The 16611-nt window shown below is 49.3% G+C and overlaps 1 protein-coding gene across 1 annotated transcript; it reads left to right on the top strand.

Annotated features, from left to right (window-relative positions):
- Positions 1 to 102: 102 nt before the first annotated feature.
- On the top strand, positions 103 to 10027 carry GLRX5 (glutaredoxin 5). Its single transcript, XM_047796267.1, has 2 exons — positions 103 to 495; positions 9399 to 10027. Exons 1-2 carry the CDS (start codon positions 207 to 209, stop codon positions 9575 to 9577), a joined length of 468 nt encoding a protein of 155 aa, XP_047652223.1. The 5' UTR covers positions 103 to 206; the 3' UTR covers positions 9578 to 10027.
- The last annotated feature ends 6584 nt before the right edge of the window (positions 10028 to 16611 follow it).

The following is a 16611-nucleotide window of genomic DNA, read 5'->3' on the forward strand; positions in this document are numbered from 1 at the left end:
CCAAGCTATCGGGGCGGGACAAGTAATATGATTGGTAGAACCCAGTAATTGCCGGCCAGCGTTGTCCAATCATGCAGAGCTATTCGGAGCCGGTCCAATGAGGGTCTCCGGGGGACGGGGTGGGCCGCCGCTGGCCAGGCCCCAGCGAGGCTCCTGCTGTCTAAGTCAGGTCCCGAGCAGTCCAGGGCTCCCGCGAGCGTACGGGGATGAGCGCGTCCCTGGGCCGGGCGGCGGCGGCGGCTCTGCTCCGCTGGGGGCGCGGCGTAGGCGGTGGTCTGTGGGTCCCGGGCGTGCGGGCGGCGAGCTCGGGCGGGAGCGGCTCAGCGGAGCATCTGGACACGCTGGTGAAGAAGGACAAGGTGGTGGTCTTCCTCAAGGGGACGCCAGAGCAGCCCCAGTGTGGCTTCAGCAACGCCGTGGTGCAGATCCTGCGGCTGCACGGCGTCCGCGACTACGCGGCCTACAACGTGCTGGACGACCCCCAGCTCCGGCAAGGTCAGGGCCGGCGGGGGCGGGGCTGGGGGGGGCGACAGGCCGAGGCCTCTCTGCGGGGAGGAGGGTCTCTCCGCCAAGGTCTCTGCGGAGGTTCAAACGGGGTTAGGGCGCGGGCTTCCACTCCGCGTTGGAGGGTCTGGAGTGGGGGCGTGATCACCTTGAACCGGGTCTTGAGGATTTGGGGCCCTGGGCCAACCTGGGCAATAGGGTAAGTCCTTACTTAGCTGTTCCCCCGAACCTCACTCTGAGCAGAAATAGGCATTCGGGGGCGTTCTCTGGGGCTGAGTCCAAGGATCGTGGTCAGCAGCCTCACTCCTCGCTCTGCAGAGCTGGGAAGATGGGACAAAGAGGGATACAGGGAGAACCACTAAGGGGACACTTTGAAGGCGTGACCTGTCTCGTGGATAAGTGTCCTGTTGATGGTGGAGGGAGGGCCGAGGTTGAGGCCAGGGGTGTTGGAGGCTGGTCTGCTGTGCCTCGAGGCTCGCGGTGTCAGGGACCGGCCTCTTTTGTTGCTGCAAGGAGGGGCTTGACACAGCTTTTGGACTGGTCTTAGCCGGGTTCTGGCGTTGTGGGAGAAAAAGATAGGAAATTCGTTTTTAGGAACTCGAGATGGGGGAAAGCTGGGGGCTAGGGCTTGGAGAGGCTTGTAGGGATGGGACGGAGGGATGACTTTTGGGCCCCGGCTAACTCAGGTTTGGGAGCTCCAGGAGCCCAGGGCCAGGCAGATGGAGGAGGGTCTGGGCCTTTTCCCTGGTCCTAGGGCAAGGTGGAGGGCCTTGGCAGCTAATTAGCGTCTTTCCTGCTGAACTCCAAGCTAAGACCCTTCCCTGCATTCTTCTGTTTATCTGAGTGAAGGCGGAGAAAGAGGAAGAGGCCAGAACCCCTGGGTCTCCCCTTGGCTAGGGTTGATGGCGTTGCTGGAGAAATGGGGAGATGATGCTTGTACCCTCTGAAGGGTGGCATTTACGTTAGACTTTCAGTGTCTGAGTTCCAGCATCGCCCTCGTCTCTGGCTCTTGACAGTATTCTGGAGGGAGTTTGAAGGCACCAGGTTCTCTGGTGTTCTACAAGGAGAATTCTGCTTTTGAAGTTGTCTATCGTAGTCACTCTGACATCGAGGAGCCAGGCCGGTGTCACGGAGAAGCTTTGGGCCAGAGTCCTTCTGCGGCCAGTCAGCCGCAGAGCAAGTCACACAAGTGCATTTTCCTTCTCAGTAGTAGGAGGAGGATGAAACCACACTTGACAACGTTTTTGCGAGGGAAAAAGAGAAAGAAAACCTTTTTCTTTCGAAAGTGCCTGTCATCTTTCCTGGCACACAGAAGACACCCATTAAATGGTCTCTGTTTTATTATTAGCACTTTATGTTTTGAAAAGTTCACCCCCTCCCCCCCAGGTTATCTGATCCTTAGAGAGCTCTTGGTTTTGGTGGTTGGAAAAGAGGAGCGGAGAAGGCAGCTTAGCGTTCCCACGTATATGTCATTACAGTGTATTGTGCTTAGGATCCTCTGTCTTCTTGAAATGCTCCCAGTTGCGGGCTTTTTTTCAAAGACAGGGTGATCTGCAGTCTTCAGCCGGCCTTGGCTTCCCTGCTTGAAAGATTAGATAGGAGAAACTACTCTGCAATCTCCCTGCCGGGACCATGCCTGAGGCCCCTTGCAAATTGCCACTCTGGCCCATAGTAAAAAGTTGTGTCGTTGGTATTTTGCTGACAGTAAAGTCTTGAGTGTCTTTGGTGTGTGAATTGCCATTCTGATTCACAGACCCAGAGATGGTCTGACTTTATCATACACCTGAAACATTGTCAGTCAACTACCCTTCACTTTAGAAAGGTTAAAAAATACACCCAGAGATGGGCTACGCTGGCATACGGGCAGTAAACTGAAAATAGGGGCAGGAATGGAGGAGTGTTAACTGAGAGCCCTTGCACGTCTGGCTTCTGGTCTTCTGTTCTTAAGCGTTCAAGCAACAGACTTTCATCCTTAAATTTCTTGACCGCCGGGTTGCTCAGATTGTTCCTTTGCTTAGTACACGTGTTGCACATAGACTGAACCTAACACGAGTCTTCCGTTGCTTAGAAAGTGTACATTCGTGTACGTATTAACCTCCAGACTGGGGCGGGGTGGTGTAAGCGTGTGGCCGCAGAAGGGCTGGTTTCGCCGGGGTGAGGCTTTCAACCATTAGGATGCCTCGCCTTGCCCTCTGCGCCGTGGAGACCAGCAGGCTGTCTGATGCTTGCTCTTGCCAACTAAAGATACGTCCTTGTGCCCTTCCCAGCCCAAGGTCACTTCTAGTAACAGGAGAGGCATGTCTGCAAAATCGTCTTTCCTGTTTTCTTGTGCCAGGGGAGGCTGAGCTCTACAAAGGGCCCAAGTCAGCGGAAGACCTGCTGACACCATCTCCTAGTTGTGGGTGCTGGGTTCGAGGTGTGTGATGCGGAGGGGTCTCAGCCTGAGATCGCAGAACAAAGGTGACTGTGAGGCCGCTTCGTGTGTTTCGTGTGTTTCGGCCTTCCTCAAGTTTTTTTTTTTTTTCTTTTTTGAAAAATCCGAGGAGGTCCCGTTGTGGCTCAGCGGTAAGCGAGCCTGACTAGTATCCATGAGGACGCAGGTTCAGTCTCTGGCCTCCGATCAGTGGGTTAAAGGATCCGGTGTTGCCATGCGTTGTGGTGTAGGTCGCAGATGCGGCTCGGATCTGACATTGTTGTGGCTGTGGTGTAGGCCGGCAGTTGCAGCTCTGCTTTGACCCCTAGCCTGGGAACTTCCATAAGCCAAACGTGCAGCCCTAAAAAGCAAACAAAACAGAACAAAAATATGGAGCACACACAGAAGACAGAATCGGAAGGGACAGGGTCCCGGTGGATGGATGTCACTATATCCCGCTCCCCTCTTTACAAATAATTAGCCCTAACCCTAACCTTTATTTTCAGTTGCAAAAGTTACACCTGCTCATTGAAGAAACTTGGAAAACACTGAAAAATATGAAGAAAATGAAAGTACCTGTAATTCCATATACATCCATAAACCATTATTAACATTCGGATTTAGTTTCTAACAGTTTTTTGGTTTTTTGTTTAGCAGCGTTGCCATCACGTGTAGCTGTATAGCATTTTGCCCTCCTGAGAGCCGGGAGCACGTCTTCTGTGACTCCCTGAACGCCGTGTGTATTGCTTATGCAAAGCAAGTTCTCACTTGAGTGTTTTAAATGAATAACTGCTTTTTTGTTTATCATTTTCTCATAAACTCTCCTGTGCTCTTAAAAATACTATACACTCCTGGAGTTCCTGCTGTGGCTCAGTGATAGCGAACCTGACTAGTATCCATGAGAACTCGGGTTCGATCCCTGGCTTCACTCAGTGGGTTGGGGATCCGGCATTGCATGAGCTGTGGTGTAGATTGAAGATGTGGCTCAGATCTGGCATTGCTGTGGCTGTGGTGTAGGCCGGCAGCTGTAGCTCTGATTCGACCCCTAGCCTGGGAACTTCCATATGCCGTGGGTGCAGCCCTAAAAAAAAAAAAAAAAAAAAAAAAACCACCCTCGAATTTCTTCCTACTTAGGTCACCATTGTCTTCTTTGCGAGTAGTATCTGTTGAATGAATAATTGTCGTCATTCAACCATGGTTGAATAGTTATTTGGCACTTGAAAATATGCCCCCTGGATGCAGACTTCAGCCCTCCGTGTGCTAGTCTGGTGACACTGGTTAAGTTATTTAATCTCTTTTAGCATTTTTTTCGTCTGTAAAGTAGGGGTAATTACGCATACTTTGTCGGATCTTTGTAAAGATGAAACGTGACTAGATATGTAAAACGTTTAGAGTATGAAACCCAGGAGCCCTTGCTCAGGGAGTGTGGTATTTTGATTACCGCCTGGCATACTCGATGGGCGCTTTTCCTGCATTCTTTCCCTCTGCTCTCCTGGCTGCGGATCTCGTGAAAAGTATTCCTGTGGAGGAGTTCCCGACTTGGCGCAGTGGAAATGAGTCCAACTAAGAACCATGAGGTTGTGGGTTCGATCCCTGCCCTCACGCAGCGGGTCAAGGATCCAGCGTGGCCGTGAGCTGTGGTGTAGGTCGCATATAAGGCTCGGATCTGGTGCTGCTGTGGCTGTGGTGTAGGCCGGCAGCTAGAGCTCCTGTTAGACCCCTAGGCTGGGAACCTCCAAATGCCACAGGCGCAGCCCTAAAAAGACAAAAAAAAAAGCATTACTGTGGCAGGCAGAGGACCCTGAGCATCCACCTTGCATCCGGCACTGGGGCAGCTTCCCAATCTCACCAGTTAGGTCTTACTTATTAACCTTTCGTGATAAATCCGTGAGGCATAGAGTTACTCCCATTTTACAGGAAGGGAGATTGAGGCCCAGCGATGAGGAGATTTGCCTGTGGCTGTATTTACAAGCCAGCCGGCCACAGTCTGCTGACCTCAGTGAGGCCTTGTTCACTCCCGCCACCACGCTTTACTTCTCTTTTGAGGGTCTGCCCTGGTCCATGCTTTTTGCTTATCTCAGGCTGTCCTAACCTCATTGCCTCACGTGAGGGAAGATGAAGAAATATGTAAGTCCAGGAAGCGGTGATGGGACCTGCCCCAGGGACCGAGCCTGGTAATTGGCAGAGCTGGAATTAATTTGCATTAGACTCTGAAGCTCCTGTGGAGTGAAAATCTGCCAGGAAGAAAGGGAACTGTCATCCCAGTGCCCTTATGATCAGCGGTCCAAACCGGGGACGAAGTTCAGGGTTCTGAATTGTGGCGAGTTTTGAAAAGTGCCTCTTGAAAGGTCTGGGAGGCTCCTGGTTTTTTTTTTTTTGGTCTTTTCTTGGGCTGCTCCCGCGGCATAGGGAGGTTCCCAGGCTAGGGGTCAAACTGGAGCTATAGCCGCCCGCCTACACCAGGGCCACAGCAACGCAGGATCTGAGCCGCGTCTGCGACCTACACCACAGCTGACGGCAACGCCGGATCCTTAACCCACTGAGTGAGGTCAGGGATCGAACCCGCAACCTCATGGTTCCTAGTCGGATTCGTTAACCACTGAGCCACGATGGGAACTCCGAGGTTGCTGCTTTTAGGTCTCCTGCTTAGCATAGAGCCAGGCACATAATAAAGACTCAATAAATTGTCGTTCTCTGTATTCATTTTCCTATTCAGGAAGCACTGATTTCGCAACTCAAGTCGAGAACCCTCTGTTTGCTTGTTGAGGTTCTAACTTCTTTCCTGGTCTGAACCTATTAAATCTCTTCCCCTAAAAAAAAAAAAAAAAGAAGGAAAGAAAAGAAAGAAAGTTCTGGGAGGGACTTTTCCAGAACGTTTTCTCCGCTCTGGCTTAATACTTTGGCACATCGAGTCTTTTTGAAGGAGCAGCAAGTGTATGTAGAAGCGATTTTGTAAGACAGCCTCCGGACTCCCAGACCCAGTGTCACCCTGTTACATAACTTCACAGTCAACGTTTTCTGTCCCAAATCGAATCAGTTTGTCATCTGTAAAACAGGTTATCATTAAAATCCAATTTTGGTATGATTTTCTAGTTTGCAAGAGATGCTCTGATTCTGGGTTATTCCATGTGATAGTTGCAAAAACTTTCACTGGTTTTGAAAATTTAAAGCGTGAGGAAAATTAGCCATGTTTAAACAATTGATGGTGCATTGATAATTTGTTTTAGTTTTCAACTTAGGAAGAGTAGTCTTTTATAATTGGAAGTTTCTCAGCCTCACTCTCTAGGAAGCAACTGAGTAGGTCCTTAAATATTTAAATGTGTAATCAGCCATTTAAACATGAAAGATGGCACCCTTTTTATGAAAGATGCCCAAAGCAAGTAAGTTGAATTTTGATGAACTGTCAGCTAGTAGGTACCTTGGATGCTGTCACAGGCCAAGGGGTTTGGAAGGAGTCAGTCTCCCCTGCACGTGACTGTGGGTGTTGGATGCTCAGATGGTTGGAAAGCCCTCTGGGTTTGGTCGCTTTGGTGGTAAAGATGGGCCCCCTTCCTTCCCTTACAGTCGGGATATATGTTCTATGACAATGAGACAAGCCTAAAGCTTTTTTCTTTTTTTTTTTTTTGGCTTTTTAGGGCCATACTCACAGCATATGGAGGTTCCCAGGCTAAGGGTCTAATCAGAGCTACAGCTGCCAGCCTACACCACAGCCACAGCAACATGGGTTCTGAGCTGTGTCTGCGACCTACACCACAGCTCACAGCAATGCTGGATCCTTAACCCACTGAGCGAGGCCAGGGATCAAACCTACAACCTCATGGTTCCCAGTAGGATTTGTTTCCGCTGCACCACGATGATAATGCTTTGAGTGTGGCACCATGAAAGGGAGTGATGAAAGCAAATCATTCTTCCTCTCGGCAAAGATTTTATTTAAAAAAATTATACTTTTAGGATTAAGCATACTTTTGGGGGGGGAAGTACCCCCTCTGCATATGGAGGTCCCAGGCTAGGGGTTGAATTGGAGCTGTAGCTACACCACAGCCCCAGCAACTCATCTGTGACCTACACCACAGCTCACGGCAATGCCGGATCCCTAACGCACAGAGCAAAGCCAGGGATCAAATCTACATCCTCATGAATAAACATACCTCGGGTGGCAAATTTGTTTTCGTTTTTGGAGTGTTTTTCAAAAGTCATAGGCATTCACCAAACGAATGCCTTATTAACCGGTTAATAAAAAAAAATCCCGGATAGAATATCATGAACATAAATGGTTCACGTACAAAAATATAAAAGATGTTTAAGAAAATTCAGGAGGTGTGAAAGAAGTTCGTATTTACCGTAAACATTTTTTTAACCCCCACCCCCACTCCACTCCTGCATCATGAAGGTAAAAAAAGATTTGTACCTGGAACCACACAGAAAGTTCTGATAGATTTTTTATGTTTGAGGATAGAGTTGTTGTTGTTGTTTAATTCAGAACACACAATTTATATGCGAAGTAATTGTTTCTATAGTACCAAATCAGAGGGATGAAAAACCTGAATTTCATCAGGGTGCAAGTACACCTGGGTATTTGGTACTGTGAAGACATCCAGACGGTTCCTCGAATTTGCCCTCTTTTCGTTTTCTCCGAACCTCCTCCGGCTGATTTGTTGTTGTTTAAGAGAAAGCCAGAGTGGCTTAGAAGTGCACTTTTCAGAGTCTGTAATCATGTAACCATTTCTTCATCAGTGAAAACTGTCTGCAGAAGAAAGATAAAGCCGTCTGCTGGGGGCCCGTTTATGCTGCCACTTAGAGCAGAGTCGCTGGTTTTTAGAAGGCAGTGACTCTTAAAAGCGGGAAACACATTGTATCTTGGGACTGTTATTTGTGATGTGACTCAGTTTGGTGAAACTGATGATGATGAGGGATGGGGCATGGAGGAAAAGGTTTTGTATTTTTAGTTTGTTTACATAAAAACCACCATTTGAGCAGTTTTTTGTTTTTTTTTTTTAAACTTGCTCAATACTGTGTTTTGCTTGAAGAGTCTGTTGACTTTTCTGTTTTGGTTGTGTGTTTAAAAAAGTACACTTCAGTTCAACCTTCAAGAAGAAAAGGAGGTAGAAGGCCGAGGAGGACTTTAGAAAAGAATGATCTTTTATGTCTTAAGTTGAAACCACGTTTCTTGTATGTGGTATTTATTTTTTGGCTTCGGTGTACAGCGGCTTGAGTGGGATCCGAGTTTCTGGCCAGGGCAGGCTGTAAGAGTGAAGGTGGCCAGACCTAAGCACTAGGCCCCCAGGGAACTCCCCAGCCACATTTCTTATTTGTTTGTTTGTTTGTTTAGTTATTTCTATTTTTAGAGCTGCACCCACGGCATATGGAAGGTCCCAGGCTAGGGGTCAAATCGGAGCTGCAAGCTGCCAGCCTACACCACAGCCACAGCAATGCAGGATCCAAGCCGCTTCTACCTCCTGGACCACAGCTCACGGCAGCGCCAGATCCTTAACCCACTGAGCAGGGCCAGGGATTGAACCCATGTCCTCATGAATACTAGTCGGATGTGTAGCCCATTGAGCCGCAACGGGAACTCCCCAGCCACATTTCTTTCATAACCCTCGTCCTCCTGGCCCAGGACCAAACAGGGTAATCGCATGGCTGCACCATCCCAGAATGTGCCTCACCACGGTGTTCTTAGCCCTTGGCACCTAGGACCCGTCACGGGTGTGCTGGTTGCTGGTTGGCGTCTTGTCTGCTGTGTACTCTTAGTGCAGGGAGTGGTTCTCACCTGCCCCTGGCCCAGGACACGGGCCTTCGGGGGCTGGACGAAGGCCCTTTCTCATTTAACTCAGTCCTGTGAGTTCTGTGCTGAGCCAAACCATCTGTCCCATGGGGAGTCCATCTGCATGACTGAATGGACAAGGGCTACGGTCCGTAGCCACAGGAAAGGGATTTTTCTTTGGGTAAAAGAATTATTAAAGGTGAAAACCCATGATGAGTGTCCGCAACTGGTGGCCTTTGCCAGCCAAGACAGGCACAGAGAACCTCAGGTGGGGGCTGCCCGATCTGCCAGTGAGCTCCTGTGATGGGTCCAGTGGAACAGGAGCTGTGGCCTTCCTTTTGTTTTTTGTTTTGCTCTGCTGAAAACATGGCCAGCAGGTGCATGGAGAATATAAAATATAACCTTGTATAGCTTGTGTGACTCACACGAACCCATCACGTTCTTTGCCAGGGTCGCGTGTGTGTCGGGTGTCTTATGAGAGCCTTACTTACCTGATGCTCAGATGAACCTCGTGAGATGACGGTGGAAACAGAGGGTGAGGCCTCCCAGTTTGTACCCGGAAGAGCCAGGGTTTCAACAGGGGTTCCATTTGACTCTAAAGCTCATGCTCAGGTTTGGGGAGCAAGGCAGACGAGCTCTTCAAAAGCTTGGGAGTGTTTTGCCCTGCAAGGTCAGCGTTGGCCATCGCAGTGACACCTCTGTGTTCTTCCCTCGTAGGCATTAAAGACTATTCCAACTGGCCCACCATCCCGCAAGTGTACCTCAACGGCGAGTTCGTGGGGGGCTGTGACATTCTTCTGCAGATGCACCAGAACGGGGACCTGGTGGAAGAGCTGAAAAAGCTGGGGATCCGCTCCGCCCTTTTAGATGAAAAGACAGACCAAGACTCGAAGTGAGGGTGGCCCCGGGCGAGGGAGCCCCTGGGGTCAGAGACTCACTGCCAGAAAAGCCTTACCGATTTGGGTGTCCCCCTTCAGACAGCTGCTTTGCACTGATTCTTCCAGTTTGTAAGCAGCCCAGTGATTTTAGGGTGTCTGGGGTTTGGGGCAAAGAATAACTTCTTGTGAACGTAATTGTAACCACTGCACTGTAATTAATCACCAACACTGGCGGTGTTAGGAGATTGCTGTAGACACAATTCCTTCTTGTGTTGTCCTGTGTTCTGTGCCTGATTCCGAATCATTGTTACCATTCACGAGTCTTCTGCAGATGTGTCAGTCCACAGAGATAATAGATCCCTCTCCTCTGATTTTTTGTAACTTGTTCTGTAAGAAAATGATGGACAAGGAAGAACATATGATAACCGGGCTGTTGTTTTTTAAATAAACCAATCCAGGGATACCGTGCGGGAGGTGTCAGTCTGAACAGCCGTAAGTCTGCGTCTTGGTCGGGGCAGAGGCTCCTTTAACGAAATACCTCCGACTGAATGGCTTGTAGCAGATATTTCTCACGGTTCTGGAAGCTACAAGTCCAGGATCACAGCTCTAGGGAGTTCCCATTGGGGCTCAGCAGTAACAAACCTGACTAGTATCCATGAGGACAAGTTTGATCACTGGGTCAAGGATCTGGCATTGCCGTGAGCCATGGTGTAGGTCGCAGATGTGGCTTGGATCTCAACGTGCTGTGGCTGTGGTATAGGCCGGCGGCTACAGCTCTGATTCGACCCCTAGCCTGGGAACCTCCACATGCCACGGGTGAGGTGTATGGAGCGGGTCTGCTCCTGGTTCCCAGATGGCTGTGATGTTCTCACCGTGTCTCACAGAAGGGCTTTGGGGTCCCTTTTATAAAGGCCCCTATCCCGTTTATAAGCGCCCTCCAAAGGCTCCAGCTCTTACAACCACCACTTTGGGTGTTACGTGTCAATACTGGAATTTTGAGGGGACAGATACTCAGTCTCAGCAGCCTGTAAAGTGATTTTTTTATACTCTTCTGTTAAATTTGCCACAAAAATTGCCATCGAGCCGTGCCCTCACTGCTCCAGGGGAGGTGAGTGTCGAGAAGGCCGAGTGGGGTGGACCGTCGGGTCGGAGGCTCGGGGGCTGGAGGTGAAGCCCTGTGCTTGTCAGCGGCGCTGCGGTCGGAGAGCGAGCAGCCACTGCTCGCCCTGCAGAGAACGGCTCGCAGGAGTATTTTATTCCTTAGAAATGGGGCCTTTATAAAAACAGACTTGGTGGGGGGGTCCTAGCCGAGACGTTGCGTGTACGGTGTCTGCCAACAAACCCTTCTCCACCTGGGCTGGAGGGAAGCTTTCGGCCAGCGCGGGGGAAGAAAGCCCATCCTGTCACCAGGTGCCTTTGGGTCCCCAGAAGCCTCCCCTCGTCTCCAGGGCCTTAAACAGGGCATCTGTTTAGAAGCACACCTTAACAGTGGCAGAGTGGGAGGAAGCTGCATATTTTTTAATGAAAAGAGCAAAAATGACAAGGAGAGAAGGATGGCTTATTTTTCCAGAGCCATTTTGGAAGCTTGTTCTGTGTCAATTCTTCTTTTTATTTTATTTTTTGTCTTTTTAGGGCTGTACCCATGGCATATGGAGGTTCCCAGGCTAGGGGTCGAATTGGAGATGTAGCCGCCGGCCTACACCACAGCCACAGCAATGCTGGATCCAAGCCAGGTCTGTGACGTACACCACCACTCATGGCAACGCCGGATCCTTAACCCACTGCATGAGGCCAAGGATCGAACCTGCGACCTCATGGATGCGCGTGAAATTCGTTTCTGCTGCACCACGACGGGAACTCCCTGTGTTGTGTATCGAGTCTGTATGACTCTTCGAAAAGCTCTGAAAACAGGTGTGTTTGGGTGAAGCTTGGTGAGGTAAGGATTGCCTGGCCTGGAGTTTTGAAGCTTGCAGCTCCTGATGCCGCCCTGCCTTCGGTGTTGTGGGTCCCCAGGGGGAAGGAAGGGCACATCGAAGCCCCACCGCTCTTCCCTGAGGACTGTTCTGTCGGGGAAGGGGGGGAGGGGACTGCCACAGAGCTGAGGGAAAGGCGAAGCAGGTTATTGTCAGAAAAATGGTTTTGTGTTACATGCATTACCCGCCCCCGTCAGTACCTTCTGTGTCTGCTCTAAGCCGGGAGCTCACACAGCCTTGGAGCAGGGTGGGGCTCGTTTGCTGGAAGCAGTTTGCTTTACAGATAAAGCAAGGGCCCTGGAAGGAAGCCCGTTCTCTGAGCTGTCTCTGCCGCCACGTGGTGGCCAGGCCAATGTGGTGACCTTGCCCCTGGGAGAGAATGCCGTCAACAAATGGCTTTTTACTGTCCCTGGACGAGGACCAGGGGCACACACGGGAGCCTGCAGAATTGGCCTCACGTCTGGTGTGTAGCAGGGTCCTTGTCCCTAATTCTGCTCCTTTTGGTTTTTCCTGAAATCTGCCCTTAGGGTTCATCTACAAAATGAAACAGTGAGGGATTTATTTGCAGGGTAGCATCAGTGAAGGAAGCGTCCCTGGAATATTAGCATTCGGGCAGAGCTGCCAAGTGAATCATTCAACTCAGACGCCTATGAAGCAGAGTGAGAGCGTGTATCAGTCACCAGAGAGCTTAAAAGTTTAAGGCGTCCCTGAGCTCTACATAAACAGGGATGTTCTTTCCAGAAGTTAATTGATACCTTTTTTTTTTCCCCCTCTATGCTTGGCAAGTCTCTGCCAAGTGGGACTTTGGAGATGCTCTCTGATGCCAGTCTGAATGATTTTAATGATCTGTATAATTAGAATTCGATGTGATAATTAGAACAGTGACACCATCTTTCCTTGTGCAAACAGCCATGTCACACCTCGTCTATTTAAAAATGCAAGGTCTGCTTCACAGCTGTCCACTGGGGGACGTGGACTTGATTTGACTTATTAGAGTTTTGTCACAACTTCAGAGTCACTGTTACTAAATAGACCCTTTCAAAACGGATGAGGCTGTTTTAGAAAATGAAACATTTGTATGAATTGAGGTAGTCTTTGTCTCAAAAGCTGGTAGTTACATAAATGTCATTAAACTTCATTTAAGCTATGAGGTTTGAAGATATTCTAGAGCAGAAGGTAAGTTTTAAGAGGTCTTGGGTTGGAGTTCCTGGTATGGTTCAGAGGGATAAGAACCCAGCTAGTATCCATGAGGTTGTGGGTTCGATCTCTGGCCTCGCTCAGTGGGTTAAAAGATCCAGTGTTGCTGCAAGCTTCAGTGTAGGTCACAGATGGGGCTCGGACCCAGCATGACTGTGGCTGTGGCCAGCAGCTGCAGCTCCGATTCAACCCCTAGCCTGAGAACTTCCATATGCCTTGGGCGGGGCCCTTAAAAGGACCGAAAAAAAGGAAAAGAGGTCTTAGGTTTCTTGTTCTTGGCCCTACTGAACTGACTTGCGGACTTGCATAGAATCTGGGACCTGAAGCTTTGCTGTAATTAAAGCCACAACAGCTAGCTTGAGAGACAATATTTATAAATGCATTAAAGAGCTTAGATAGTAACAAAAACTGTATCTGTATCTTGAAAAGCTGGGTCCCTTGTTATTTGTGACAAGAGAGATTGCGCTAAGGGATCAGAGGAGCAATCTTTGTCTTGGCAAAGTTGGAGTAAATTTAAACCAGAGGCGAGGAAGCTTCCCAATTTGTTCCTGAGAGTCACTGACAGGCAAAAATAGATCTTGGTGGATGGTTGCACAAAAAAGGGCTGACCTGATAGCTATTAAAAAAAAAAAAAAGATTTCTGGGAGTTCCCTTGTGGTGCAGTGGGTTAAGGATCAGGTGTTGCCACAGCTGTGGCACAGGCTGCCACTGTGGCTTAGATTCCATCCCTGACCAGGAACCTCTATGTGCTATGAGTGCAACCAAAAAAAAAAAAAAGTGGTTAGTGAATCTCAAAAATGGTGGGTTTTTGCTTTTTAGGGCCACACCCCATGGCATATGGAAGTTCCCAGGCTAGGGGTCTAATCAGAGCTACAGCTGCCAGCCTACGGCACAGCCACAGCAACATGGGATCCAAGCCGTGTCTGAAACCTACACCACAGCTCATAGCAATGCCAGATCCCCAAACCAGTGAGTGAGGGCAGGGTTTGAACGTGCATCCTCATGGATACTAGTCGGATTTGTTTCCACTGCGCCACAGCTGAGAACTCCCTCAAAAATAGTTTTAAGTGATATCTAAGAATTCTAGGATCCCTAATTGGAGGGAGAGGGGAGGACAGTGAAAGGAAGAAGAGCTGGCTTCAAGTCCAGGTGCCCAGACGCCCACAAAGTGTCCGAAATGGACGTGTAGGAAGTCACAGCCTGTCCCGGTTCCTGAGAATAGCATCACCGCGGGTCTTAAAGCCGCGTGGGCCAAGCACAGTTGAGCCGGGAGCAGATCCAGCCTGAGCCGAAGAAGTCACCTTGCTTCAAAGGTCTCTTCTCTGGAGTTGTCTTGTGGCACAGTGGGTTGAGAATCTGGCAATCCGGTGTTGTCACTGCAGTGGCTGGGGGTACTCCTGTGGCCTTTTCACCCCCACTTACAAACCCCTTGGGGTTGGGTGGCTGCCTCTGCCCCAGAAGGCCCTCCTGACTTCCCTCTCTGCCCCTTGGCCCATTTCTCGGTCTATCACTCCAGGAGGTAATTGCTCCTTCTCTAGGCTTCACTCAAGGATCCCCTGTAGCTAGCTAGCATATATAGTGCCCAGAAAAATATGTAAAAAATGAGCAAAGAATTCTCTCTTGCTGTGGATGAGTCCCAAGAAGCGTTAAGTCGTTCAGTTTACCAGGCTGGTAGCACAGGGCAGCCGCTAGGAGCTTGGGTTTGGATCAAGCTTCCCGAATCCCCATCCCTGCTCTTCTCATGTGTGCACTGGGCTCAGACACGTTAATAACCCCCTTCCCTACTCTGCCGAACTGGGCAGTGGCGAGTGTCAGGCTTGCTGTGCGACGAGAGACTCCAGGTCAAGAGCCTATCCCACCATGAGCTCCCGGAATAGTTTAACCTCCATGGGTACCTTGGACTAGATCTGAACTTCATTGCAGCAGATTATTCACCAGCATTGTTAGATTTTAGGGAGTAGAGATAGGTCCATATATATATATTTTTTTTGTCTTTTTTTGTCTTCTTAGGGCCACACCCACAGCATATGGATGTTCCCAGGCTACAGGTCCAATCAGAGCTGCAGCCGATGGCCTGTGCCACAGCCACAGCAACACCAGATCCGAGCCTCGTCTTCGACCTACACCACAGCTCTCAGGGCAATGCCAGATCCTTCGCCCACTGAGCAAGGCCAGGGAGCGAACCCTCGTCCTCATGGATGCTAGTCAGGTTCGTTAACTGCTGAGCCACAGTGGGAACTCCAAGGTCCATATTTATTGAAGGGTCACTGTTTGGTTGTCCCCAAGAGCATGGAGACTCATCTTTGACTATAAATGATAGCACTGAATACTTGTGATGATCTCAGCAGAGGGTACCAATTACTTACCTGCTTTTGGAGCTGGGCTGGAGGTGGGGATGAAGGATCAGAGAGAAAGAATTCCCTGTAAATTACTTTCCTAAGACTCTAGTTTGACCCGAGGGGGAGGAGGGAAGGACGTGGGATGGACGGGGAGCTTGGGGTTAGTAGGTGCAAACTTACATTTAGGCTGGATCAGCAATGAGGTCCTGCTGTCCAGCACAGGGAACTATACCCAATCTCTTAGACAGACCGTGATAGAAAATATTTTCTTCTGACTGAATCACTTTGCTGTACAGGAGAAATTGACAGAACACTGTAAATCAACTACAATGGAAAAAATAGTTAAAAAAAAGAGATAATGTTAAAATATGGCACAGATAACCGATCTACAGAAGAGAGACAGACTCAGGGACATAGAGAGCAGACTTGTGGTTGCCAAGGGGGTTGGGGAGGGAATGGGGTGGATGGGAGTTTGGGGTTGGTAGATGCAAACTATGACATTTAGGCTGGATCAGCAATGAGGTCCTGCTGTCCAGCACAGGGAACTATACCCAATCTCTTGGGACAGACCATGATAGGAGACAATATAAGAAAGAACATATATATATATATGACTCTAGTACTTTGCTGTACAGCAGAAAGTGGCAAAACATTGTAAACTAACTATACTTCCATAAAACTTTACAAAATGAAAAAAAAAAAAAGACTCTAGTTTGACTTACTGCCACAGACTGTTAATTTTTTTTCTAATATGACTTCTATTTCATACAGTGGGATGTCTTCACTGCTAGATTAGAATAGGTTTTACTGTGTGTGGAGATATGCTTGAAAGAACACGGTGTAACCTTGAGTTAATTCTGATTCATCAGGAACAAGGATTGTGATACTGGCTCCTGCTGTACCTCAGTAATGATTTTCGCAGGGGTTTTATTTTATTTATTTATTTCTAGTCTTTTTGCCTTTTCTAGGGCCGTTCCCTCGGCACATGGAGGTTCCCAGGCTAGGGGTCGAATCGGAGCCATAGCCTCCGGCCTACACCGCAGCCACAGCAACACCAGATCTGAGCCGTGTCTGGGACCTACACCACAGCTCATGGCAACACCAGATCCTTAGCCCACTGACGAGGCCTGGGATGATACCTGCATCCTCATGGATGCTAGTTGGATTCGTTTCCACTGAGCCACGACGGGAATTCCACCTTATTACTCTTGGTCTCTCCTCAGGTCTTCCCCGGGTTAGAGTCTCTGTTCCTCAGGTCCTGTGTCCTTGTCTTTTTTAGTTTATCCCTTTGCGCTGCTGGAGCACATCCTGCAAAGTCTTCCTTAAAGAAGATGCATAGAAGGCCTCTTTTGGAGACCACCTTGTCTGAGAAGATTTTATTATGGGAGTTCCTGTCATGGCACAGCGGAAACAAATCCAACTAGGAGCCATGAGGTTGTGGGTTCGATCCCTGGCCTCACTCAGTGGGTTAAGGATCTGGTGGCTTTGTGGTGAGCTGTGGTGTAGGTCGCAGACGCAGCTCGGATCCCACATTTCTGTGGCT

Source organism: Phacochoerus africanus, chromosome 9, assembly GCF_016906955.1.
Source record: "Phacochoerus africanus isolate WHEZ1 chromosome 9, ROS_Pafr_v1, whole genome shotgun sequence".
Lineage (NCBI taxonomy): Eukaryota > Metazoa > Chordata > Mammalia > Artiodactyla > Suidae > Phacochoerus > Phacochoerus africanus.

Bases quoted from the DNA above. Each gene is read 5' to 3' on its own strand.
- GLRX5 (XM_047796267.1), top strand. From the start codon at position 207: ATGAGCGCGTCCCTGGGCCGGGCGGCGGCGGCGGCTCTGCTCCGCTGG. The intron at 496-9,398 runs GTCAGGGCCGGC...CTTCCCTCGTAG, and splicing joins CGACCCCCAGCTCCGGCAAG to GCATTAAAGACTATTCCAAC.